This window comes from Onthophagus taurus, chromosome 1 (assembly GCF_036711975.1).
Source record: "Onthophagus taurus isolate NC chromosome 1, IU_Otau_3.0, whole genome shotgun sequence".
Lineage (NCBI taxonomy): Eukaryota > Metazoa > Arthropoda > Insecta > Coleoptera > Scarabaeidae > Onthophagus > Onthophagus taurus.
In genome coordinates this window covers 23,175,608-23,203,530 of record NC_091966.1, presented here as the reverse complement: position 1 = coordinate 23,203,530, position 27,923 = coordinate 23,175,608, and the positions used below count along the sequence as shown (strand labels likewise).

At 34.6% G+C, this 27,923-nt stretch overlaps 1 protein-coding gene across 1 annotated transcript; it reads left to right on the top strand.

The window, feature by feature from the left end:
- The first annotated feature begins 86 nt into the window (after nt 1-86).
- LOC111414367 (topoisomerase 2) lies at nt 87-27,430 on the top strand. Its single transcript, XM_023045687.2, has 5 exons — nt 87-265; nt 6,873-10,556; nt 18,085-18,243; nt 18,390-18,552; nt 26,562-27,430. The coding sequence occupies exons 1-5, from the start codon at nt 251-253 to the stop codon at nt 27,272-27,274; spliced, it is 4,734 nt and encodes a 1,577-aa protein (XP_022901455.2). The 5' UTR covers nt 87-250; the 3' UTR covers nt 27,275-27,430.
- Nucleotides 27,431-27,923: the final 493 nt, after the last annotated feature.

The window sequence follows — 27,923 nt, the reverse complement described above, 5'->3', positions numbered from 1 at the left end:
CAACCGTTACAAAAATTAATTCAAATTTCAATTTCGCGGGTAAATGAGATTCTGTGAATGGTCTGTTTAAATCACGCTGAGGCTGAAGGGAAAACAAGAGAACATGGCAGACGACAAATGTCGGATGTATTGTTGATCTCTAAGTTCGTATCTTGTATAATTTGCAGCATTTTGTTACAATAATGTTGGCACTAAGATAGTGTAATAATAAAGTTAGTGTAAAAAGTGTTTTCTACAGCGCAATTCAGCTATGGCTGATTTAAAGGTAAGTAGTAAAGAATTCGTGTCAAAATGAAATGAAAAATCCCGCTTGATATATGTAGAGGTTAGCGTCAATTACCTGCTATCGAGATAAACGTGATTTAAATTTTTCTTTACTAATAGAAATGTTTTAAACCGTTTTTCTTAAATTTAGTGTTTGTAGTTTTTGTTAGTTTGTGCATAATATTCTTAAATAATGGCGTTGTTCTTTCGGCATAGACCAATAATTTTCAAGCAAGTTTACCACTTTTTTGCAGCCGGTTTGACAACAAGTGTTGGTTTTTATTTCTTTAAATTTGTTTCTTTTTATGCAGGCAGAGTCAGAAAAAATATGGGAACTCTTTAAAGTGATGGTATAAAACGTAAAAATAAGATGTTACTTAAATAATGTAATATAATGAATAATGAAACCTTAGGTGAAGTCCACATAACTTTTAGTATGTTTAAATTTTTGAGCATGGCATACAAATTTAAAACTCAGTTTGGGATTATTGTTAAATGCTGTATAGTCACATATTTAGGAGGGAGAGAACTGCTCGAGCTTTCTTGGGCAAATTATATGCTGCAAACATTTAAAATCTATTAGTTCTGGACAGGGTTGGGCATAATGCACTAAAAAATAAATGCAATAAGCGTTTCACTACCACTAATTCTTCAGTGGTAGTTAAAACACGAATTTCATCATCACTGAATACAGTGATACCTCAGTTCACGTACATAATCCATCATAATCAATTTTTCCTATTGCAATTATAAAGTTAATCCAAATAATGTACTTATAGGTTTTTTGTTATGGAAAAGTGTTTTAACATTTAATGGTTTTATGTGTTGAAATAATACAGAAAGGAAAATGTAGTAGTTTATGTAATTACCAAAAACATGAAACCACATTTGTAACAAATATATAACAAACATATATACAAGCATTACTCCTTCGAAAAATAACGATCCAGAGGAGTTTGAATTTGGAAAATGTGCCATTACATTATCATTTAAAACGGAGGTTCTCAAACTTTTTTTTCTCATAGACCACTTTAAAAATTTTGCTGGTTCCGTTGAACCCCCTGCAGCTACATTTCTACCATATTCATTAACAGAATTAACAGTTTTTGAAATAAAAGTGAGAATTAATTGGTTAATTAATTAATTGATTGTGAGTGGATGTCAAAAAAGTAAAGTTGACCAATCAAAATGCGATTCCATCCAACTTTACTTTTTTGATATCTACTCACAGCACAAGAAACCAATCAATTCACACTTATTTTATTTAGAAACTCCCCCTTATTTAGAAAATAGTATATTTTCTTGTGTTGTACTTATTCAAATATGTAATTATTACACTATTAATTATTATTGTTATCATATTATAATGTAATATAATTACAATGTAATATGATCAGAGGCGGCGCTACCGGGGGGTGCAAGGGGTGCACTGCACCCGGCGGTCGCCTAAAAGGGGCGCCAGCGCCTTTTTAATGTTTTCTCCAACAATATCTTATCTTTCTTTTGCAGTATTTAGACCTGTCAGCAGTAGCTAGTCTTCAGAAAGCAGTATTTAGTCTTCTAGAAGCAGTATCTGGTCTTCTGCCAAAGTTATGTATGTCACTAAAACTTTTTACGACAAGATATGACAAGGGAAACGCTATCAAATGCTTTCTCGCAATTCCGCACAGTCCAGGATATTTTTCGGGTAGTTTTGCCTGCAGCCAAAATGTTTGATACCCTCTTTTAAATTTCACTTTCAGCTTCTCATTAGTGTTAAGCTCGAGTAGCTCCTCTTGTAATATCACATTCTCCACTTCCGTTTCATCAAATGGATTTATGATTCATGGTGGTATTTCCATCGTCAGAATATCTTCAAATCTGATTTTGAAGTCATCATGTAGGGCAATTAAATGTTGAACGTATGTCTAAATATCCTCATCAAGCCATTCTACCTGTGACAAGTTTGAAAACTGGGAAAATTCGTTGTTGAAGCATCTGGTACCTCATGTTCTTCTGCTGAATGCTCCTCCTCTACAGCTTTCACCTGCTCAAGTTGTAATTCCATAAAGTCTTCTGGAGTGAGTTTTTGGCTATGATCTTGCAGGAGCTCCGCCACATCATCCTCATTGATTTCCAACTCCAAACTGATGCCAATGTTGACAATGTCTTGTATCACATCTGCTTCTTCCTGAAAGTTTTTAAAATGTCTGTCAGACACAGAAGCTGGCCAGAGTTTTCTCCATGCTGACTACAATGTACAGCAAGAGATATTGTTCCAGGCATTATCAATGAACTTTATGCAGTAGATAATGTTAAAATGATTCTTCCAGAAATCTCGCAGGGTTAAATTTGTATCATTAGTCAAATAGATTTTTTCACCTAGAATCCAATGGAGCACGCAGAATTTTTCTAGTCATCACGGTTTTTGAGTTATAAACAGAACTTAGGTTTTTACTATGTTACTTTTATTTAATTATTGACTTATTAAAAAAATGTATCTATTAATTTTTGTTTGCAAAAAACGAAAAATAATTAAAAACTAACGATGATGCAAATATGACTTCAAGTTACAAGAATTGTTCAAAGTTGTCACCATTTTGATGCACACCTTGTTCACAAAGCGTTTAATTGCATTTAAAATAGTTAAGCGATGTTGCTGTAAATGTGAAAAAGCATCATTTACAACAATTTTCAATTTCAATTTTGTTCGATTCTGGGTAGTATAGATGCGATTCTTGATATATCCCCATAAAAAGAAGTCCAAAATAGATAAATCAGGTGATCACCTACCAGGAATTTCTGCGGTTAAGTAGCGGCTCACTAACTGCGCATTATGAGCGGGAGCTCCGTCCTGTTGAAAATAAATATATTTAGCCGTATAAGAGGAATATCATCCAAAATACCGATTAACGTTTCCTTCATATATTTTGTAAACGATTCATGGCCCAATTATAAAACATGCCACGCTAAATCCAAATTTTCCTTGACGCTCCCGCTCAATTACAATATGTTGGTTTCCTTGATACCAATGCCTATTATTGAGACGATTATAGACTCCTGTGCTGTTAAAATATGCCTCATCAAACCATATAATAGAGGAACTAAATTCAATATTATTTTGTGCATGGTTCAAATACCAGTTACGGAATTCCAAACGTTGTTTGGCATCTCCCGGGTGTAAGTGGTGAACTGTTTGTTCTTTGTAGGGTTTATATTTATATTTTTTTTAGAATCGCATAGGTTGTCGATTTTTTAATTCTAACTTGAACTTCAATTTCCCTACATGATGTTTTAGGCGCGGCTTCCACACATCCTAATACGATAATTTCATTGTTATTTCCGATTTTCTTTATTATATTTTTTTGGTCTGGGCTTCAAAAAACTTCCATAATTAATCAAATTGCGCTTTTTTCGCAGAAAAATTTTTGGATTTGGTTGCGCTCTTTCTGGATATCTGAAATGAAACAATCTACTAATAAAATGTCATTGCTTATAAATGTTGCATTCTACCTATTTATGTATAATTCAACAGCTTGGTTTAAATTTTCATTCGCATGAATGTAACATGCTAGCATGTTTTATTTTTCATAACGCTCGATGTCAAGAAAAAGGTAATTAATAACAATACAACTTATTGATGCATTACCAGAAATTAAGTAACACTCGACTTATTGTTAGCACAAAATTCAAAATTAAGTTTGACAGTAATTAAGTAAATTTACTTTGTTTATTCCGGTATCTAGCAACACGATCACTTAATTTATCTTAACCTACTTTTAAAATAATGTATTTTATTAAATTTCGAGGTTAATTATAAAGGTAGGTGTAGAGTATTATCTTTGAAAAACTTGATAAAATTCTAGTTCAATAAAAAAATAAAATATAGGATTTAAAAAAAATCTAAGTTGTGTATAACTCAAAATCGTGATGACTAGAAAAAATCTACGTGCATCATTGAATTCTACGTCAAAAAATCTATTAGAACCCGCTTTTACTTTTTTACTAAGTTTGCGGATAGCCGAGATACAGGGGGTGTCTGAAAATCGTAAATTTTGAAAGACTACCTGTATATCAAAAACGAAGAGGACTATGAAAATTTGGTTTGTGGCATTGCAAGTTTCACAAAAAGGTAGTTCTGGTTCGCGACAACCGCAACTTTCTCTCTTTCATAATAACTGAGATACCCTGCAAACGTATCGAAATTTTGACACCCTGTACATACATATAAATGTATAGGATTAGATTGTACGTACCTCAAAATTAAACGAATAATGGCAAATTGTAATTTCAAAATTTTCGATGTCATATATTTTTTGAAAGAAAGTTGATTCTGAATTTCTGATGCAGGTCGATTGGATGCGATACTTTTTACATTACCACTTCGTTTCCAATCGTTGTCTAACGAACAAAGTTCATCACTCAAACTTTACATAGTTGAAAGGATACGCTTCAGATCGGCCGTTTTCACCACATTTGAAATTTCTTCTTCGTTGGCCTCTGACTGTTCACGATCCAATTCTTTGTATAATTCTTCTAGTCTTCATTTGAGAGTTGTTGATCTTGAACTTCTAAATGTTCTATGACATCTTAAGCAGTAACATCTTCCAATCCCATATCACCTGCAAGCCTGGTAAAGTCTTCAATACGAGTTTCTTGTTGTTCTTCTTTAAAATCGTGCATTAACGCTGGCTGAAGTTTACGCCAAACTCCATTTAAACATTTTGCCGAATCTTCATTGCAAGCTGACTTTACATTATTAATGCATTGAAAGACCGCCAATAGTCTTTGACTGTTTTATCTGAAGTGTCCAAAACTCTCACCATTTCCAAAAAAGTATTGCAGAGATAATATGCCTTAAAGGTTGCGATAACCCCCTGATCCATTCGCTGCAAAAGTGATGTTTTATTTGGATGTATGTAAACAAGTTTGACAACCAGTAGTGTTTTGCTTTCGTCCAGGTTTTGAGAATGTCCTGGAACATTCTCCAAGAGAAGAAGTGCCATGGGTGTTAATTTATTTTTTTCACAAAAGCGAAGCATAGTAGATCAAAAATTATTTCTATACCAACCTGTGATAATAGGTTGTGTGACCCAAGCTTTCTTGTTCCATTTCCAGTAAACTTGTAACATGTCTTTATTGAGACCCTTTAAAGCACGTGGGGCCTGTGAATGGTACGCCAATATTGGTTTAAGTTTCAAAGTTCCTGAAACATTCGCTCCCAGCAAAAGAGTTATTCTATCTTTAGCAACTTTAAAATCTGGAGCAGATCGCTCTTTGCCAGAAATAAAAGTTCGTGGTGGTAACTTCTACCAATAAAGACCTATCTTCAACCAGACCTATCTATCATCAACGTTGAAGATTAAATCTGGAGAATAATTGCTATGTTCTCCATAACCCTGAAATTCCTTAGGAAAAACAGCCGCCGTCACAACATCTAATTGCTTCACCACATAATGTCACACTACGATAGTTAATGTTGGCTCACCTCCATCTGTTTTCTTAAGATTATTAAACATTGATTTTACTTTTTCCGTTATGGTATCATCCACCCATAACAATATATATTTTTCCATTTTTTCAAAAATGTTACCTCTGTCATGTAAGTTATAGTTACATGTTTAATATTTAGTGCATAAGAACATATAATACATACCCACATTCTAGTTAATTGTTATTCTCTTAAATCAGCGACATTTTAATATAACATTGTTGAGCTAAATTATAGTATTTTACCATTTACAATAAGTACAAAGACTTTCCATTTTTTTTTACTCACTTGTGCAAAATTACAATTCTTGTGACCACCATTTACAAAGTATATACAAATAACGTTAAGATAAACTTAGAAGGAAATATTAATTAAGTTATTAATATTTAAAACTCTATGTTGAGATGTGCACATAGTAATTCTTCATAATAAGATTAGTGTTAGGTTGCTTGGACATTCGTCTTTACCCGTTAAGATGATTTGAGAGGATGTTGGCCCTGATGGATTTACCAGGGCCTAGAACGGTAGCAAGTATCCTTAAGTGACACCAGGGATAGGTGGTTCTAAAATTACAGCTAATATAATTGCCTCAAAATTCCGTAGGCATCGAGCTAACTATGTTTTGTCACGTATAGGTACCGTTGTGAATTACTTAACTATGTTTTGTCACGTATAGGTACCGTTGTGAATTACTTTAGAATTTGAATAACATATTTATTTAAGACCATTAATAATAAAATTTTACAAAATTATTTTTAAATTGGTTAAGACATTTGGCAAAACTAATCTTTTTGTTCATATTTAAACTATAATCCGTTATGGACGGCGCCATTTTTACCTTAGTATTATTTTTACAAGCCTGAGATGCACACAATCTTGTATTTAAGGATTACTGATGCTTATTATTAAATTTTAAAAAGAAATTGATTCATCAAAATATGTAGTATCAACGTTTAGTATTTGGCCTGCAAGTTAATATTTCCTAAATATCAACGTACCTTAGTCTTGACCTTCTTTGTATTTAATAATGATATGCTTCAGTACATGATATAAATAGAATTGTGATGCACTGCATTCTAGTTTCATCATAATCAATCTGTTATGAATAATATGTAATTTTTATTATTCATTTTTACAGAGTATGTTTGCTAAAATGGGAACTAGTATGGATACCAGTATGGGAGAAAATGGTGTATCAAATTCTACAGCTTCTAAAAAAGCAGTCCCTAAACAACAATCAATTGAACAAACTTACCAGAAGAAATCTCAATTAGAACACATTTTGTTAAGGCCGGATACTTACATAGGTTCTGTTGAAAAAGCCCATGAAACCATGTACATATATGATGGAGAAAAAGATAGAATTATACAAAAACAAATAGAATATGTTCCTGGATTGTATAAAATTTTTGATGAAATCTTAGTGAATGCAGCTGATAATAAACAACGTGATCCAAAAATGGATTGTATAAAAGTGGATATAAATCCGGAAACTAACACAATATCTGTGTGGAATAATGGAAAAGGAATCCCCGTTGTGATGCATAAAGACGAACAAACGTATGTCCCTTCTATGATATTCGGTCAATTGTTAACGTCTTCTAATTATAATGACGAAGAAGAAAAAGTAACTGGAGGTCGAAATGGTTACGGAGCGAAACTGTGTAATATTTTCAGCACAAAATTTATAGTTGAAACTGCATGCATGGAATATAAAAAACAATTTAAACAGACATGGGCTTCAAATATGATGAAAACGTCTGATGCTAAGATTAAAGATTTTCGTGGAGATGATTTTACAAAAATCACTTTCTGTCCAGACTTAGTTAAATTCAAAATGGATAGTTTAGATGAAGGAATTGTCGGTTTAATGTCAAGACGAGCCTACGATGTGGCAGCGTCTTCAAGAGGAGTTAAGGTATTTTTAAACGGAAAACGATTACCTGTAAAATCATTTAAAGATTACATTGATTTATTTATAAAAGAATCTGAAGACGAAATGGGTAATCCCCTTAAAGTAATTTATGAAAACGTAAGCGATCGTTGGGAAGTTGGAATTACAATGTCTGATAAAGGCTTCCAACAAATGTCATTTGTGAACAGTATAGCCACTACAAAAGGCGGTAGACACGTTGATTACGTAACTGAAATGATTACAAAACAGCTCATTGAAGTTGTAAAAAAGAAAAACAAAGGAGGTGTTAATATCAAGCCGTTTCAGATCAAAAACCACATGTGGATCTTTATAAACTGCTTGATCGTCAACCCTACCTTTGACTCGCAAACCAAAGAGAATATGACATCTCAAATAAAAAGTTTCGGTTCGAAATGTACGTTGTCTGAGAAGTTTATAAACGCTGTTACGAAGAGTGGCATTATCGAATCAGTTTTGTCATGGGCAAAATTTAAAGAACAAAAAGAATTGTCGAAAGCCGGCGGAAAGAAACAAGCTAAATTAAAAGGAATACCTAAATTAGAAGACGCCAATCAAGCCGGAACTAAAAATGCTTTAAAGTGTACATTAATTTTAACAGAGGGAGACTCGGCTAAATCTTTAGCCGTATCTGGATTAGGTGTTATTGGTCGCGATTATTACGGAGTTTTCCCATTAAGAGGTAAATTATTAAATGTACGCGAAGCAACCCACAAACAAATTTTGGAAAACGCTGAAATTAATAACTTAATTAAAATCTTGGGATTGCAATACAAAAAGAAGTATAATACAGATGATGATATGAAATCGTTAAGGTATGGTAAAGTTATGATCATGACTGATCAAGATCAAGATGGATCACATATCAAAGGTTTATTAATCAATTTTATCCATTTTAATTGGCCCGAATTATTGCGTAGAGATTTCTTGGAAGAGTTTATTACCCCAATCGTTAAAGCGACTAAAAAAGGTCAAGAATTGTCGTTTTATTCGATCCCAGAATTTGATGAATGGAAAAGTAATACCGCAAATCACCATACCTTCAATATAAAGTACTACAAAGGTTTGGGTACTTCCACCTCTAAAGAGGCAAAGGAATACTTTACGAATATGACGAGACACAGAATACGTTTCCGTTATAATGGCCAAACCGATGATGACCACATCATTTTAGCGTTTAGTAAAAAGCATGTTGAACACCGTAAAGAATGGTTGACTAATTTTATGACCGACTCAAAAAGACGAAAAGAAATGGGAATGCCTGAGAGATATTTGTATGGTAAGGATACCAGAGCTGTAACTTACGCGGATTTCGTCAATTTAGAATTAGTTTTGTTTTCGAACGCCGATAATATACGGTCGATACCTTCGCTTGTGGATGGTTTAAAACCAGGACAACGTAAAGTTATATATACTTGTATAAAAAGGAATGATAAAAAAGAAGTTAAAGTAGCTCAATTAGCAGGTTCGGTGGCGGAACAGTCCGCATATCATCATGGTGAAGTGTCATTATGTATGACAATCGTAAATTTAGCACAAAATTTTGTCGGAAGTAACAATATTAACTTATTGGAACCGAGAGGTCAATTTGGAACCCGTTTAGCAGGCGGGAAAGACTCGGCCAGTCCGAGGTATATTTTTACAAAAATGTCACCGTTAACTCGGCTTTTATTCCACCCTCACGATGACGCCCTATTAAAGTACGAATATGATGATAATTTAAAAATTGAACCCTATTGGTACATCCCAATAATTCCTATGGTGTTAGTGAATGGTGCTGAAGGAATTGGAACAGGATGGATGACAAAAATACCGAATTATAATCCACGAGAAATAGTAGCCAATTTACGCTTATTATTAAACAATGAAGAACCTGTTCCTATGCTTCCTTGGTATAAAAACTTTAGAGGGATGGTTGAAGACTGCGGAGATAGTCGCTTTATTGTGAGTGGTGAGATTGCAGTTATTGGTAATGATACACTAGAAATAACCGAACTTCCGATTGGTACATGGACGCAAAATTATAAAGAAAACGTTCTCGAAAGTCTTTTACATGGATCCGAAAAAGTTAAAGCACTTATACAAGATTACAAAGAATACAATACCGATACGACGATTAAATTTGTTGTTACATGCCTACCTGGGGGTTTACAACAAATGGAAAAAGACGGCTTACATAAAATCTTTAAGCTTCAATCTATTGTGGGCACCACCTCAATGTGTGCGTTTGACGAAGCCGGCTGTTTAAAAAAATACGAAACCGTGTTAGAGATGTTACGTGAATTTTACACACTCCGACTAGCTTATTATTTAAAACGTAAAGAGTACTTGGAGGGTATGTTAGGCGCGGAAGCTGATAAATTAAACAATCAAGCAAGATTTATCATGGAAAAATGTAGTGGTGAACTGGTTGTTGAAAATAAGAAAAGAAAAACAATCGTCGATGAACTTATACGAAGAAATTATTCTCCGGATCCAGTTAAAGAATGGAAAAAACGTATGACTGATGAAGAAGAAGAAGCAGGCGAGGGAGATGAAGAAACTGAAGAGCAAGAAGAAACTGAAGCGTTGGCGAAACCTTCGAAATCATCATCAAAACCAATTGATCCAGAAAAAGCTTTTAAAAATCTAACAGATGTAAAAAAGTTTGATTATCTACTTGGTATGTCCATGTGGATGCTTACTGAGGAAAGAAAAAACGATTTGCTTCGACAAAGAGATGTTAAAATCACCGAATTGGATATATTAAAGAAAAAGACTCCGGCACATTTGTGGAGGGAAGATCTGGATGCTTTTATGGAAAAATTAGATGCAGTTGAAGAAAAGGAAAGAAAAGATGAATTGGGAGACGTGGCTAAAATTAAAGAGTCTAAATCGAAAAATGTTTTAGTAAGTATGTTAGCATATCAAATAGTATGTTTGTTTATTGTATCAGTAAAAATAGTTAATATGTGTCAAAGCTGTAAAGTCATATGTTTTCAATGCATGCCAGTGGCGCGTGAATGTATTATTTAGAGTTGCTGCCAGAAAACATTTTCTCTGTATTCTCAAATGTTTTGACACAAAATATGCTATATGAATTTTGTTTGGAATTTCGAGATGAACTGAAATATGGAATAATATACCCTGTATATTAAAGTTCCATTAAAGCGATGGTTCTCAAACTTTTTGAAGTCGGGCGCATTTAAAATTCTACAAATAATTGTGGGCGCACTATATAAAAATTTCTAAGACAATATAATAATAATTTTGAAAGCTATACATAATTATGTTATAAAGTTCAAGTGTGCTTTTATGGCAATCAAATGAGCTAATACAACGAAACAAAATTTATTTTGACCTTACAACATTCTTACTACATTTTTTAATGTTAATAACAATTTTAACGTTTATGAGAAACGTGAGGTTGGTGTTATTGAGCGATTTCTTCGATGTTAAGGCATACATTTGAAAGACAAACCCTCATTTCCTCATCAATACATTGAATATTTCCTCTCTTTTTGGACTTGATTCTGTTGAGAGCAGAAAATCCTAGCTCACACAGGTAAGAGGTTGAAAATTGAAGCAAAATTTTCAATGTTTTTTGCGATATTGCCTCATATTCTTCTTTTATAGAAATTCAAAAGGACTCAAGAGGCAATTCCTTGTATTTAATCATCAAACCATTATCAGTGGATATAACAGCGAGTTATTCTTCTTTTGTTAAGGTTAAATTAAAATTACTTGATAATTCCGTGAATGGATTTCTAATCCAATCTGGAAAATGAGAATCCAATTTTTCTTCTAATTTTGTTAAATGTTCGACAATTATTGGAAGTGTTTCATTTAAGCTAGTGTTGTTTACGAATGGAAACATTTCGAAATTTCCTGCAGTTTTTTCTGAAACGCTTTCATTTTGTCAGTGGATGTAAAAATATTTTCTTCGTTACCTTGCATGCTTGAATTCAAAATATTAAGCTGCTGAAGTATATCAGGCAAATATTGTAACCTAAAAGTCCAAAATTCACAGCGCAGGAAGTTACAAAAATGAAGTTGTTGTGTCTGTTCAAAAAAAAGCAAGAAGTTCTTGTCATAGCTCTAGTAGACGAGTGAGTACTTTTCCTCTTGACAACCACCTCACCTCGGTGTGAAGAAACAGCCGTCTGTGTTGATGTCTATATCGACACACAACGTGATTTAAAAGGTCGTGTTTTAATAAAGTTAACCATTTGAACAACTTGATCTAAAACTACTTCTTATTTTTCTCCTAATGTTTATGCCATCAATGCCTATGAAGAAAGCAGTGAGTTACAAAAATATTCTCATTTTGTTTTTTTACAAAAGATGTAAGGCCCTTAACACACCCAACCATGGAAGGGGCGCCATCTGTAGAGATGTCTATACACGGCAACCATGATAATTGCCATTTTTCAAGGTAGTTATTCAAAATGTTAAAAACGTCTTCACCTTTTGTAGACACACTTAATTCTTTGCAAAAAAGGATCTGATTTACTATTTAATCTTCGTTAATAAAACGGACGATTGCTATGAGTTGCACCTTATTAACAATGTCTGTTGACAGTTTATTACTGCATACATTTTTCTCGATATCAGAAGACATTTCTATAATACGCCTGTGAACTGTATCGTTGGACAGCAGAATCTTGCTTATTTTCATTGCTGCTTTTTGACTGACCCTGTGTACTTAATTTCCGCTAGTTATCTTACCAGTGGCGTAGCGAACATAACTGGCGCCCGGGGCACGACATTGTATTGGCGCCCCCGCCAGAAAAGATATAATATACAGAATTTAGTACAAAAAAGATTAATATGTATATATAATGTATATTTATTAATAATAATAATATCGTTGTACATTCATTTAATCCATTAAAATAACAATTAAAATTATCTGAAACATTTTGTATGTGTTGGAGATTATTTGGCGCCCCCCTGCAAGTGGCGCCCGGAGCATGATTGACCCCTTGCCCCCCCCCTCGCTACGCTACTGTATCTTACTTTACTATCTTACTACAATTACTGCATATATTATTTAACACAATATATTAAGGTGTGTCCACACAATACGCGGCAGCACCAGCGGCGTGATTCTAGCACCAGTGACATAATTCTGCCGCGTGCAAGTTTGGACATACATACGAATGGTTAAGCGACTGGCTACGAAGCATATGCAAGACGCGCCGCGAACTAAAAATGTTCGCGAGGGGTAGTCGTGCTCGCATGCCGCGCAATGTGTCCACAGCCTTACAATGCTTACTTTTTCATATACCGGTGCCCCATGTAACTGGTTCGTTAGAACTTTTTTAAGTTCCACTACTCGTACAGTTTTGAAATTTTACGGGCCGATCATCCGAAACATTTGATTTAAAATACTTTCAAAGTGGCCGACACTTCCGGTATACCGGAAGTAGACCACAACATTTGAAATGAAATGTTATAGTTTTTATTACACGCAAAAATTATATTGAGTTTGATAAAAGTTATTGCTACTTAGTGTTTTTCGTTTTCGAATTACTTTGATTTTAAGTTTCTTTTTGGCAAATTTTACCAGGCTCTTTAAAACCTTATTTCTTAGCCAATGTTCATTCAAAAAAGCTTTAAATTGGCATGATTATTCTTCAGATGCTATGAAATAGCTTGTCATTCCTTGTATCAGTATCTTATAGAGGTTGGTCAAAAATTGAATTACCATTTTTCCACATTCAATAGAAGATAATAGTAATATTAACAGGGTATTTTCATGGTTTTTATATAAGAGTCTACATTTATACGCAACCATACTGCGCATTACGTCATTGGCGGAAAATAATACCAGGAAATAATTCAAATTTTTAAAATAAAGTAATTGAATTACTTTAATATATTTAGTGTGGTATATAATTAACTGCGGTAGGAAAACTGAAAATAATTCAACTAATTTTTGATATAAATTCGCTTATCATAAAATAATTGATGAACACTAAAGTAGTTATTGATTTATGTTAATACTCTGTACAGGATGGGCAAATTTGGGTGTTATTATAGGCTATCTCAGAAACTATAAGAGATACGAAAAAAGTAGGTGCCATGTCCCTTTCTCTTTTTCCGAGACTAATCCAATCCCGTAAAGACCAAATCTCTATCTTCTTTTGTTTTTAAGTTATAGTCAAAAAGTCAAATTTTAGCGATTTCAAAAAAGCTCATATTTCGTTTATTTTTGAAATTATAGAAATGGAGTTAATACTTTCTGAAGACACTTTTTTGAGTAGAATATACTGCCGTGAAAAATTTTAAACATAGCTGATAATTTTTGAGATATAACATAAAGTTGTGTTTTTTTTAAATACAAACTATATTTGAATATGATGTTACTGAAAAGAGCATATTTTTAGCTTTCCAATGATGTATCGCACGCATGATGTATCTGTGGAAAATAAGCGTTATTTTTCAATTCTAACATATTAAAGATTAAAATTCTAATTTTTAATTATAGTAGGCGAGGAAAACGCTAAATCCTACTTAGTTACTATAGCAAATGAGTTTACTTGTCATTTCACTCATGAATTTTGCGAAACGAGTTTTCCGCTTAAGAAGTTCCGCATTATCTTTAAATAAAACGATAAAATTAAATATAGAATATATTAGAGTCCGCTTTGAAGATGATACATAAGTCTTTCTTTCAATTTCTGTCATTTAAGTTTTCTTCTGAAAGTCCGCTCCCAATTAATGATCCCTAATTATCCTCTATCTCAATCAATTTCAAAAGAAAAGATTGCTGATATCAAAAAACTTCAAATTCTTATGTTTGGGAAAACTGGGAAAATACTACCGAAGATTTCATTCATTGTACCGAACTGTTCTAACCTTACAACCAGTAAGTTTAGTGGAAGAAGGTGACAGTCTGTGACTGAAGTTGTTGTTCATATTTAATTATTCATTAATTAATACATTTCTTGTATTTTTAATAAACAAACTTTACTTGATAACCATTTTTTATTGGTGAACAAACGCCGACTTTGTTCACCAATAAAAAATGATAAATAAGATACTGAAAAATTTAAATTAACTATTCAAAGTTTTTATTCGTTGGTAGAGAACCAACTTTATCCTGAATAATGGTACAAAACCAACTTTATTTTGTCATATTCTTGCAAAACCATATTGCCACTAGGTAGTATTTACTGTCCGGACCCGCCTGCTATAATCAAAATTTAAAACGTTACGGCTTACTATTTTGGAATTGAAAATTAACGCTTACTTTTTTAAAAATATTCCATACATGCGATACATCATTGGAAAGTTAAAAATATATCTCTAAAACCATCAACTATGTTTAAAATTTTTCAACGATATACTACATTCTACTTAAAAATGTGTCTTAAGAACGTATCAACCCCATTTCTCTAATTTCAAAAATAAACGAAATATGAGCACTTTTTGAAATCACCAAAATTTGACTTTTTGGCGATAACTTGAAAACAAAAGAAGATAGAGGTTTGGTATTTGCGGGATTGGATTAGTCTCGAAAAAAGAGACCGAGACATGGTACCTACTTTTTTCGTATCTCTTATAGTTTCTGAGATAGCCTATAATAACACCCAAATTTGCCCACCCTGTACAGTGTGTTAATTAATTATCGTACCCGACGTCATCTTTGCAAGTATGCAACCAATATTACAGTATTGGTATTGCAATACACAAATCGCATATTGTGTTGCATACTTGCAATGATGACGTCGGGCAAGGTCCGTTGAGTAAATATACTGTATAAGGTTATCCAACTCCCTATGAACGCTGTTGTTATGAACGTAACCCCTCCGCAAAGGCCTTGCTGTGACGTCATTGGAAGAATTGTCATTTATGTTTTCATTTATATACGTAAACCAACACAAACTCTTTATTTCTTGAGTTTAATAACACTTGTTTAATTTTTAAATAATTATTAACATAAATATTATTATTAGACAAATTATTATTATTATTATTAGATAACCTTATAACCAATACTCAACGGAACTTGGACGTCGGGTACGATAATTAATTAACACACTGTATGTATAGTACGGGGAGTGCGTATTCAATACGCGGCACCTAGGCCCCAATGGGTACCTTGTACTTCCTCCCTCTAAGAGGTCTGAGATGCTATGTCAATACTAGTGAAGACACTTCAACTCTCACTATACAAAACGCACGGAACATCCACATGGCCTTAAGGTTGTGCGCGCAATCCACCGCCACTTACATCACGAAACACTCCCACTCTTACCCCTCGCCCACAAACTAAAATCAAAGTATTGAACCTAGACAACCTTTTATATAAAAACCTTGGTCATTTTCTACTTACTAATGGCATTTTAAACATTCGAAAACGACAAGTTGCATATAAATTTGTTACATTTATCGCATTGGGTTTTAGTTTTGCCATCCTTCCCAGACGGACAGTCTTGACATCACGGACAGATCTTGATGTAATCTTTGGATGTTTTGGTGGTATCTCTTCTTCAACCATAGCCTTTGGACATATTAATTGTAAACGCGTTTTACGTCCTATGGCAGTGTTACAATTGTTTCTCGATATTGTAAATCTTGTTTTTGTAATTCGCTACGGTAAGGGAAGCTATAACAGTACTCAAACGGGTGCTGTAATGAGACTCCTTACAGCATCCGATGCTGTAATGAGATTTTAGTAACATTTTATGGAACCAGTTCAAGTTGGTGACATTGGGTCATTAATTTTTCTAGTTGTCAATGTGACAATTTTTGTCTATGGATGTTTAAACACGTTCTTAGCATCGAATACAAGGTCCACAATGATGAGGACATTGACTCTGAGCAATTTCTCTTATTTTGGGAGGTATACATCACACATTTTTTTGAGGTGAATATATTTTGTGTTTTGACAGTTTCTAATTGTCAATTCTAAGTTTCTATTTGCTACATACCTATTTCCCTACATTGCCAAAATTTGCTTTATTTTTGTTAAGAAAAAAGTATAAAAACGCGAATTACAAAAAATAGCATAAAAAACACGTTTCATAAGCCTTAAAGCACTCATTCATTAAAAAACTCGTGGCTTCGCCACTCGTTTGTCAACTTGAATTCGTGCATTTCAAGCGTGTCTTACGAAACTTGTTTTTTAATATACTATTACATAACTCCAAAGCAAGAGATTTCACAAAGTCCCTCATTTACAATTTTTTGTTAGATTATTGCTTTTGTGTGTCAATAACGCATTTGTTGCTACGTTGTTTAGCATACGGTACATGGCCATCGCCACGATTTTCTAGAAATTGAATCCGTTTCACACAATGTATCTACAGTATCAACCCTATAATCAAGTAGGTCATTCGACATCCGTTGTTGCATGCATGGTCGAACCTAAAAGAACTACTCTGTTTTATTTTATTTCTTTGGAAGCCACAAATTAGTCACAAATTCATTCGGAATTTTTTGACGTATGGTAATTACACACATCGTAGTTACAGTCGATGCCGTAATAAACTGTCTTTAAACATTACCTGGGCATATTTTACCCATGCTCACGTTCTTTGGTGTTAATCACAATATTTTTTTGTAAAGGTATATGTAACGAGAAATATGTAAGACTATGTCACAAGATGAGAATATTGGAAACCACAAAAAAACGTTTAAATTTATAGAATACAATACTATTTGAAAAGGGTGTAATCTTAATCAAAACTGTTAAATGAGAAAATACTGATAATGAAAGTAATTTACTGTTGACTATAATAAATAAAGGTATCTCTAGTATACCTATACTATCAATATGATTAATTATTTACGGGCGTGTCCGTAAAATAAGTACCGTTTTGAAAAATAACACGTAAAACATTTTTTCTACTTAGTTGCAACCATTGTTCAGACATTTGTCGTACCGAAAAAAAACTTTTCTATACCCTCTTCATGAAAAGCTGCCGCCAGTGACGACGAAGTTGTCTTAAATTTTTGTTTTTGCCACTCCATCGACTGTTGTTTGGATTCTGGAGTGACATGACAAACTCAAGTTTCATCACCGCTCTCAATTTTGCTTAAGAATTCATCTCTTTCACCATTGTATCGAGTAAGAAATGTCAAAGCACTTCCAAGTCGTTTCGTTTTATGAACATCCTATTATATTTTAAATATTTAGAAAATGATGAGAAGAACTCCATTTTCTAATTGATAAAAATCCTTTTAGCGATTAAAAGTCTCACAAACAATCACGTTAAAATAAGACAACCCGATTACGTACTTTGTTAGCGATGCTTTAATGTAATCTGTAATACAGCTGAAAAGCCAATTTTTTAATACTCGGAAAACATGCAAGTCACTAAATTATAAGTTGCTAATAAGAAGGCAATTTAGTTTTTGGCCCTGTTGACACATATATAACTTTTTTATGGAGTGGAACAACTAGTTTTAAACTTTCGAATTGTAGGGCAAGAAAAAAATGAACTTATTAGAAGTACTGCCTTCACCGAAAGGTCGACGGGTGGTACCTGAAATAACGGAAGAAATTAAGAAGAAAATTCAAACAGCAGTGAAAACTAAAGAACAACGGGCAAAGAAAGGTGTGAAAAAAGAAGAAAGTATAGATGTAAGTTACACTTATAACAGTTGCATGAATTCTAGGTGTCGCATTTTTATTATTTAGTCATATTTTAAAATTAATATTTTTTTTACATTTTTTATTTCTTTACGTTTTCGTCTTGTGTTGATGTGTGCACGTTAAATAATTGTTAGGATGAAAAGGATGAGTTTGATCTGATGGTACAGGATAAGAAAACTCTCACGGAGAAAATTGGTGTTACTGATGAAGATAAAAAGAAGAAAGGAGGACGCGGTAGAAAAGGAAAAGCAGATGGAATGAAACAAACCAAACTAGACTTCAAGAAAAGTGATAAAGGTAATATAATTTCGTTTTTAAATGAATTTTGCAATACAGATGATTTCTTTGTCATTAGTCGCTACGTTATACAGAGTGTTTCATGACATTTTAATCACAAATACTATAGTAAAAATGGTTACAATTTCTGTAAAAATGTTTGAGGTGAATGGCTAAGGTACAGGCTTAAGCTTACGCATTTTTTTAAAGTAGGGCAAATCATAGAGTTATTGAACAGTTAAGGGTTTTTCTTAGATGATTGAGGAATTGAGATTGAGAACTTTCTTGCTAAATAGTGATGTAACGGAAACGCAAATTTGCGTTTCTTACATAATTCCTCCGCACATTTTGCAGAAATGTAGAACACCGTTTTTCAATATTAATGTCTATCCAGTGCGACGTTAAGAGCATGAATTCTAAGTACGAATAATTGCTCAGATCGGTGTCCTTTTATGGAGAGAAGATCACTGATTTTGAAAGGACCCTTAAAGCGTTAGGTGAGAAAATGACAGGTGATCTAAATGATCTTAATGATCTAAAATCTCGGGTGGATCATCTAGAGCAATATTCAAGGTAAAATAATATTATTCTGTTGGGTTTACCGGTTAAAATCGATGATCGATGATTTACACTTATTGGTGTCGCAGGTTGGAGAAGCAATTACTTGTCCACTCGAAAAATGTGATATTGATGCAGTACATTATTTATACGACGTTATAATTAAGTTCACGTCCCGCGCCAAATTCTATCTTAAAAATAATGGTAACGAGTCGCCAGGTTTGTCTATACGCAACGTAACTGATAAACTTTTCGTAAATGAAAGCCTCTCATCTCATAATGCTGGTCTGTACAAGAAAACTAAGGACTTGCCCCGCGAAAAAAAGTACAAGTACATCTGGATTAAACATTGTATTCATGCCCATAAGGATGACAGATCTCCATCTGATAAGATCATCTGATCTTATTATTATTGATATATATATTTGGTTTTATGTTCGTTGATTCGTAAGCCAACTTCCCTTACAGCAACTTCCAGTTTAAAGGTTGTCTTTCTTGACATCGATAGTTATATTTCTCACTATATCTATGTCATTAGCAAAAGCCAGTATAATTCGAGGATCTTGATTTTTATGGAGAAGTGTGTCTGTGTTGGTCTTCTGCACGACACTTCGCAATACGATGTTAAACAGGAGTGTGAATAACGCATCTTCCTATTTGAGACCATTTTGACCACAAGTTCAGTAACATCTTCGGTAACAAAATTATTCCAGAAGATCACAAAAAACGGTAAAATACCAACAAGATTGGAACACTAGCAGAAATTAGGTAAATAAGGCACCCAGAATATCGTGCTGCCTAAGAGATATAATATCGCGCAGCAAATACATGGATGTAGAAAGCAAAGTCCGAATATCAAGTCCTGTGGGCGACCTATACGGCCGAGACTATTTCCAAAACATCCCGCACAAAAGCCATAATGACATTACATTTCTAGACAGAGTACGAAATGTAGACATAATGAGCGATCTGCGAGTGTAGGACGTAGTGAGATGGACGAGAGCGGCATGTCGGCAATGGAGCGACTATGTTGAGAGGATGAGCCCGACATGAATCGCTAAATAGGCAAAAACACAAAGTCGCGGAACCAAGCGTCCTAGTCAGATGGATTAGCTCCTATAGCAATAAGATGAAGAAGACGAATGTGGCAGAGTAGAATAACTATTGGTAAAAATATGCCTAATGCGAACGCAAAGGAATAGTATTACTTTGCTATGTTATCAGTCCGAACATTTCATACAATCTTGTCATATATTTTCAAACTATCACCATTGACACTACTTTGTGAGCTTCTTTACAAAGATTTCTAGAATGCCGCTATTTAAAGTTATATTGCTTAGTTTTATTACTTTATTACAGTATATTTGACAGATTTTATTTCACAGTTTGTCTATGTTATTATTAACTTTACAGCGTTTCTGACAGGGAATGCCAGGAAGGCATTCGTATACGGTGCTCTTCCACAAAGGTCTGTACAACACGCACAATGTGCGATCGGGCGTTGTCGTGCATGTATAGCAGACGTGGGAGCTGCCGAACGTAGGGAAGCACAACGGGCCGTAGCATCTCATCTACATATCGTAGACCCATCATTGTCTGCTGTACACGTAGCAGACGTGTACGTCCCCCATGTGTAATCGCATCCCATACCATAATACTCGGTTGACGGTGGATAGGGCGTTCTTGCACACACTGCTCGAATAGATGCTCACCACGTCTCCGACGAACCAAAATTCGCACGTCACCGGTGCTCAATTCGAATCTTGATTCGTCAGGAAACAAAATGTCCCTCCGCTCGGCAACCAACCAATGTCTAGCGTCGACCCACTCATGACGTATACTGCGGTGCTCGGGTGTTAGTGGAATCCGCTGTAACGAACGACGTGCGCGCAGTCCACTGTTTACCAAACGCCGCCATACAGTTAGCGTAGTGAGTGCGCCTTCCTTGGCCTTCCCTTCCCGCTGGCCAAACAGCTCCAAGTTGCCTTGAAGAGGACGTACGAGACGCTAAAAGGCTGAGCACAACGACACGAACCACGCGTGCTGTGGTCGCGCGGGGTCGTTCTGGTCGCGGCTGAAGGTGCGTATGTCCTAGCTCAGACCATTCTCGCCATGTCCGTTGCACTGTCGGTAACGACCGCTCGAGACGACGCGCATTTTCACGAAACGATACACCCTCCAATGTGCATACCCACAACCATTCCTCCCTCAATCTCGCTTAAGTAACGTGATCGCCCTTCCATTGCGCACAGGGTACGACAACATACTGGTCCATCACACTACACTAAAAAAAACCGTATCTCCAACCCGCTTTGGTTTCCATAGCGACGGAATGTTCCACTTGGAAGGGCGGCTCAGTCAACAATGCCGCGGCAGAAAATTTCGAAACTCGCTGAATAAACTCGTCTACAGTGAACCTTTATGCTCCGCAAATATTATGGATTTGTCTTCACGCGTTCAGATTATATAGGGTGTGCTCGTGAATTATTTCCAACAGTGTATGATATGACTCATTACACTATCTGATTCGAAATTTATTTATACAGGGGATGATTGTCAACCTGTACGCATAAATTTGGGGATCCATTCCTTGTGACAAATAATGACTAATAGGTGAAAACAATTGTAGTAAAACCTTTTAGTTTCCTAGATATCTGATATAATCGGGGACATCTAGATAATGCGTTTCCTAGAAGATGGATAGGTCGTGGTGGTCCAATGGCCTGGCTACCGCGATTGCCCAACCTCAATTTTGATTTTTATTTTTGGGGTTACTTAAAAAGCTTAGTGTACGCCACGGAAGTTTATACTGAGTAATATTGCAAAATCAGATACATGTTGCTTCTGAGATAATTCGCCAACAAGCCTGTTTTAGGCCGCGCTAGTGGGAGATCGTAGATTCAGGGAGCCTAATTGTGTATAAAAGATATCGGAAATAACTTCGAAAATTCGCTGTTATGTTATTTTAAAATGTTCTATGTATTCGTGATTTGAAAGTAAATATCACGGATATCTAACAGAAAAACTTTTAGTTCAAATTTTTTCGCCTATTAGTCATTATTCCCGTTGAGGAATAATCCCCCAAGTTTATGCGTATAAGTTGAGAATCACCTGTATAATTGAGTCAGTAAGCCGCCACCTGTGTTGCTAGGTTCTTAATTTATTTCAATTGCATCGAAAAGATCGAAAATACTCTGTATATTAGTGAATTTGGTGCCAATGAAGAATTGAGTTTCATCAGATTCCATCATATGGAATCCTGAGAAAAAGGAAAAAATGTAGGTAAATTAGCACCTACAGTATGACCCATTTAAAAGTGGGACACCCTCATAAAGTTTGTATTTCTTGTCCGATTTTGATGAAATGATTAATGAAAATCACTTTATTATCAATTTATCTGCAATTATTAATAAGTCATCAATTTTGATGAAATTCCATGAAAAATCCAGTGGTGTACTCAGATGTTTGTGTAAAATAATCCCTAATATGCCTTTGTTTTTGGAATAAAAATGTGACATTTTGTCCCAATGTACAGTTTTATACGTCTTCAATACACATACAGATTTCAAAATTTGTTGAGACGGGTTCAGTAATGGATAAAAAAGGGCACCCATTGGAATTGCTAATGATGAAGGAGCAGCGGTGGCGGTCTTGGGACATGTCCAACTTATGCCAAACACGCAATCTGTACGACAACTTCCTGCAGCTTCCGGTATTAGCCAATTTAACGTTTTCAGAATTTTACATAAACACAAGTTCCATCCGTACAAAATTAAATTAATTCACGAATTAAATGATGATGATTTGGATCGAAGGCAAGAGTTTTGCGAAATTATGGCTGAGCGTATCAACAATAACCCTAATTTCTTGTACAACGTTTGCTTTTCTGACGAATGCACTTTTTCACTTAATGGAGAGGTTAACCGGCATAACTGTAGAATTTGGAACGATACAAATCCTCATGTATTTCGAGAAGCTCACACTCAACATCCGGAAAAGCTAAACGTTTGGGTAGGAATTTTGGGAGACCACATAATTGGACCTCTGTTTATTCCTGGTAATTTAAATGGCGATATTTATCTTGAAATGCTGGAAAATGTGATTGATCCGTTAATAACAAAAAAATTAGAAAACGATCCTCTACTACTTGAACAAGAATTGCATTTCCAACAAGACGGAGCTCCTCCTCACTACGCCGCACCAGTTCGCCAATACCTCAATTTGCAATACCCCGGTCGTTGGATTGGAAGAAGAGGTCCTATAGAGTGGCCTGCCCGTTCTCCTGACCTGAACCGTCTGGACTTCTTCTTGTGGGGACATCTTAAGTCCAAGATTTTTGTGACTCAGCCTGAAAATTTGGACGAACTACGCCAACGAATTGTAAATGAGTGTCGTCACATAACTCCAATTATGCTGAACCATGTTAGAGACGGTTTTCAGTCAAGATTGTATTATTGTATGGAAGTCAATGGAGGACAATTTGAACATTTGATTTAAAAACGCAGATTTGATTTTTTGATTGTGATAAATAAAACAACATGATAAAACAATTCAATTTTTTTATTTATAACCAAAATATTCTAGGTTGCTCATTTGAGCTAAAAAATTGATTTTTGGTGAAAACGGTTCATCAAATTAACGTTTTTCATACACTGTTGTAAAGAGGCTTCCAAGACCTTTCAAATGAAGTATCACTCAACCCCTCTCCCCTATTCAATTTTGAGGGGTTGAAGCACCCCCTCTTAGGGGGTTGCTCGTTCAAGCCTCAAATGACGTCAAAAGATGTCCCCCAAACAAAATCATTCGACGGGTTTCGGTGGCGCGTCTGAGATGGAACACTCTGTATATGTAGGTATGAACAACAAGTAACATATCATAGACGTTGTCCTTTCAAAGTTGATTAGTCATCAAAACCAGGTTAATACGGAATAAGTATACAGGTGTCCCGTGTCTTCCGCATCAGAGCGCATTATACGGTTAAGTATAAGGATATATTATTTTGAAGTTTTTTTTTTTTTTCTAATAAAACTTTTTCGAAATGTTTATAATAACCGCACGGGAACTGTTTAAAGTCGTCCTTGGTTTTTGTGAGCACATGCTACAGATGTTAGAAGACAACCAACCCACAGCTCATCGATAATTCATGGATTAGTAAAATTAGTGGTTGAAATGAGCCACTTCAACGGTTATGTTAATAACATAACTTTCGCTATTGTGCCAATGTTGCAGTTTGGTGTGCGATGTTTTCGAAGAGCGTAATTTGCCCACAGAAAAAGTGTAATTGCCTATGAAAAAGAATACTCATTTCCAACAAGATGGGGCAACTTTCTTAGAATTTTTTCCGAACCGACATCAGTAAAAATAGGAATATTCATTGGCTACTACGATCGCCAGACCTGAACTTGTGTTACTATTTTTTATCGCGATATCTATCTTAAGTCTCTACAATACAACATTTAAATGTGCGGATTCGAGCGAATTCCTGTCACTCACTTTGTTATGTATCATGGTGTGTCAAATATTTGTCGTAGCACTTCACACTGAAAACGTAATTTTTCTATATGGCTTTTAGTGGCAGTCTCCTAGACCTGCATACCATACATCTATATAGGCTTTATGATGGAGTGATACAGAAGCAATACATTTTTTGATAGTATTTAATTACAGTTTGAATTGGGAGAGAAACATTGTTTAGTCTAACTTGTGGACACATCCCTCGGTTTAGTGTAAAGGTGACCTGTGCAATTTTTTTACAGTTTACTTTGATTCGCCTTCGTTTAGTCTATTCACTCAGTTAGATTAAGTGCTTTTGTAGATGGTAAGAAGCAATTTGGGGATTCCTATGTGTGGCTAAGATAACAGTAGCTAACAGCGTAGGTGGTTGTGGTGGTGGAAATGCTGGTTGGCATGTCTGTGGTATATATGAGGTATAATATCGTGTTCTGATATTATACCTCATATAAGTAGTATAAGGAGATAAAACGAGCGTACAAAAGTGGTGGGGGATTTGCTCCAAAATAGGGCGAACTTAATTCAGAGTTATACCTTGTGGCTCTGACGACAGCGTCCCTTGTGTTAAAACTGCAAACTAAAATTAAATATACTTTTTAGGTTATAGTTGCTTGCAAGTTGTTCTATTCTGACAGATCAGCTGATTTTAGCTGGACCAATTCTATATTATAAGAGTAATAAAAACTATAATAATATTGATTAATATTATTATAATTAATTATTATCTAATATTGAGTTGTAAAAATTATGTGTAATAATGATTAATGTAATGGACCGCAAAAGAAAAAATAACCGACCTAACCTAAACAGATTAATTTTTAATATTTATTTGGTTATTTCTTTCCATCTCAATTTTAATGTAAATGCAATAAAACTATGTGTATTTATAGATGGATTTTTTTTTTAATTTTCAGCTCTACCGGTTTCGATCAATACATTTAATCATCCTCAGGAGCAACGTCAGTAAAAATATTTTTAAAAGACATATTTGTTAGTTAATTAAGCTGATATCCTCTTAATCTTGATTATTTAACTGTTCTCTTCCTTGTTACCCAGTTAATAGAAAAAAAAATCCATCTATAAATACACATAGTTTTATTGCATTTACATTAGATTAATTTTTGTTAGTTTACAGTTTTGCCACCGGGGCGCTGTCGTCAGAGCCACAAGGTAAAACTTTGAATTAGATTCGCCCTATTCTGGAACACAGTCGCCTATTGCCGTTTTATCTCCTTATACTACTTCGTGTGTCAGAATCAAATACTGCCTTGTGGGATTCCGGTTCGTATGGGTAGAAGATTGGGTTAACCTTCTTGTTTGACAAAAAATAAGTTCTCCTCTAAATATGATCGCAGTTTAGTGAATAAGCCATAATGCCAGATTTTATCGAAAGCCTGCAAGATATTCAAAAATGTACAGCTTGTACAAAATGTAAACTTTTCTAAACTAAAAAAAGTGAGGTTGGCAGACTGAATAAACCACAAACGTGCGAACCTTGCCTTCATGTCTTCTTGTCCATTTTGCATTCTGATCAGGTATTTCATATTACGTTGGTTTTTGGATTTGTTAAGCTTCCTAAGAAAAGGATTTAAAGTCTTGCGTGCATGTAGACGTAAATTTACAAAGAAAGCTGTATGGTCAGATAATGTAACAGAATATGAAAGCTCAAATGATCTACCTTTTTCAGTAAAATTCCACTATTACAAATTTTTCAATTTCAATCTGCAGATATTTAACGGTAGAATATATTATTTTTGAATAATTCCATGTAATTAATAAACCCTTTTCTGTGCTTCCCAAAATTGTTATTAGTGAATTTATTCGTTGCTTTTGGGAAACTTGTATATTTTACTAGCGTAATAATTATTAATTTACTAAAGAATGTTTTAAAATGAGAAATGTTTTAAATTTGCATAGAAGTTTATATATTTTGTGTACTTACATCATTTTTAAATTTTAAGCTAATGGTAGCCCTAAAAAGCGTGGCAAGAAATACACATCCGATTCAGAAAACGATGATATAGGAAGTGATTCAGATTTAGAAAATTTGCGAATGAAAAGTCCACCACCGCCAAAAGAACGTCAGTTAACTAGAAGAGCAGCTACGAAATCGGTGAAATACGATTTAGATTCGGACGTCTCGGACGACGTTGATGATGAACCCGTATTTCACGATAACGTAGCTGTTAAAGAGGAGTTGGAAATAGAGCGCGTGGCGAATTTAAGTTCTGATAGTGAATCCGAAGCACCTCCGGCCAGAAGTAATGTTTCGTCAGAAGATTTATTTGATAGCCTAGTAGGAAGAAAACAATTAGATAAAGGTCCACAACAACCGGAACCAGAAACAACTGAAATATCTGTGCCTCCTGTGAAACGACAAAATAAACGTAAGAAGAAAGACCTGAGCGATTCTGAGGATAAACCTAAAAAGTTGCAAAAAATGGATGTTGTTGATTCAGATTCCGATGTCCCTATAGCAAAGAAAAAGAAAGCGCCTCAAAAAAAGAAACCTGCGCAAAGTGATGATGAAAGTAAAAAAGGGGGAAAGAAAAAGAAGAAAAATGTGGAAGATGATGATGATAGTGGAGATGATTATAGTCCGCCTCCAAAAAATGTTAGAGAAGGACGTGTAAAGAATCCTGTTAAGTATGTCCTTAGTTCCGATTCTGACTAGTGGATTTTGATTGTAAACGTTTTCAAGTCAGAATCTACTAGTTTAATATTGACGATGTTTGCGAATATTTATTATGTTTAAGATTAGTATAATAATTAGTATTTTCTATCAATTAAATTTTGATTTATTTTTTAAATAAACGAATTCTATAAGAAATAGTAATGTTATTTCTGTACTATGGGGTAAGACCTGGTAAGAAAAGTAATCTGTAGCAAGATGGTGGACTGAATTGAAGGTAGGTGTGGTAAGAGTTCACAAATCGAACTATTGCTAATCAAACCAATAATTTTTTTCGTATTGATAAGTGCTATTTTGTTAAGGAATAGTTGTCAAAAAAATACAACACAAGTTCAAAATGTGACAAACGATTGCACAAATATATTGTTTTATATTATACAAAGTGAACACCTTCTTGCATAAGTGTCCTGAACCAAAAAGAACAGAGACGGCTAGAAGACACTGCCTTAGATGACTTTGAGACTGTTTGTTTATACAGGATGTTTCATAATATATGCGCAGGACTTCAAGATGTTATAGCTTGTCCAAAAATTTGAAAAAAGTTTCTATCAACGTACCCTCTAAAGCCTCCTCCACACTCTCGCGGAGTAACTTCGACGAGTAACCTTGTCGAAGTTGCTCAGAACGAGCA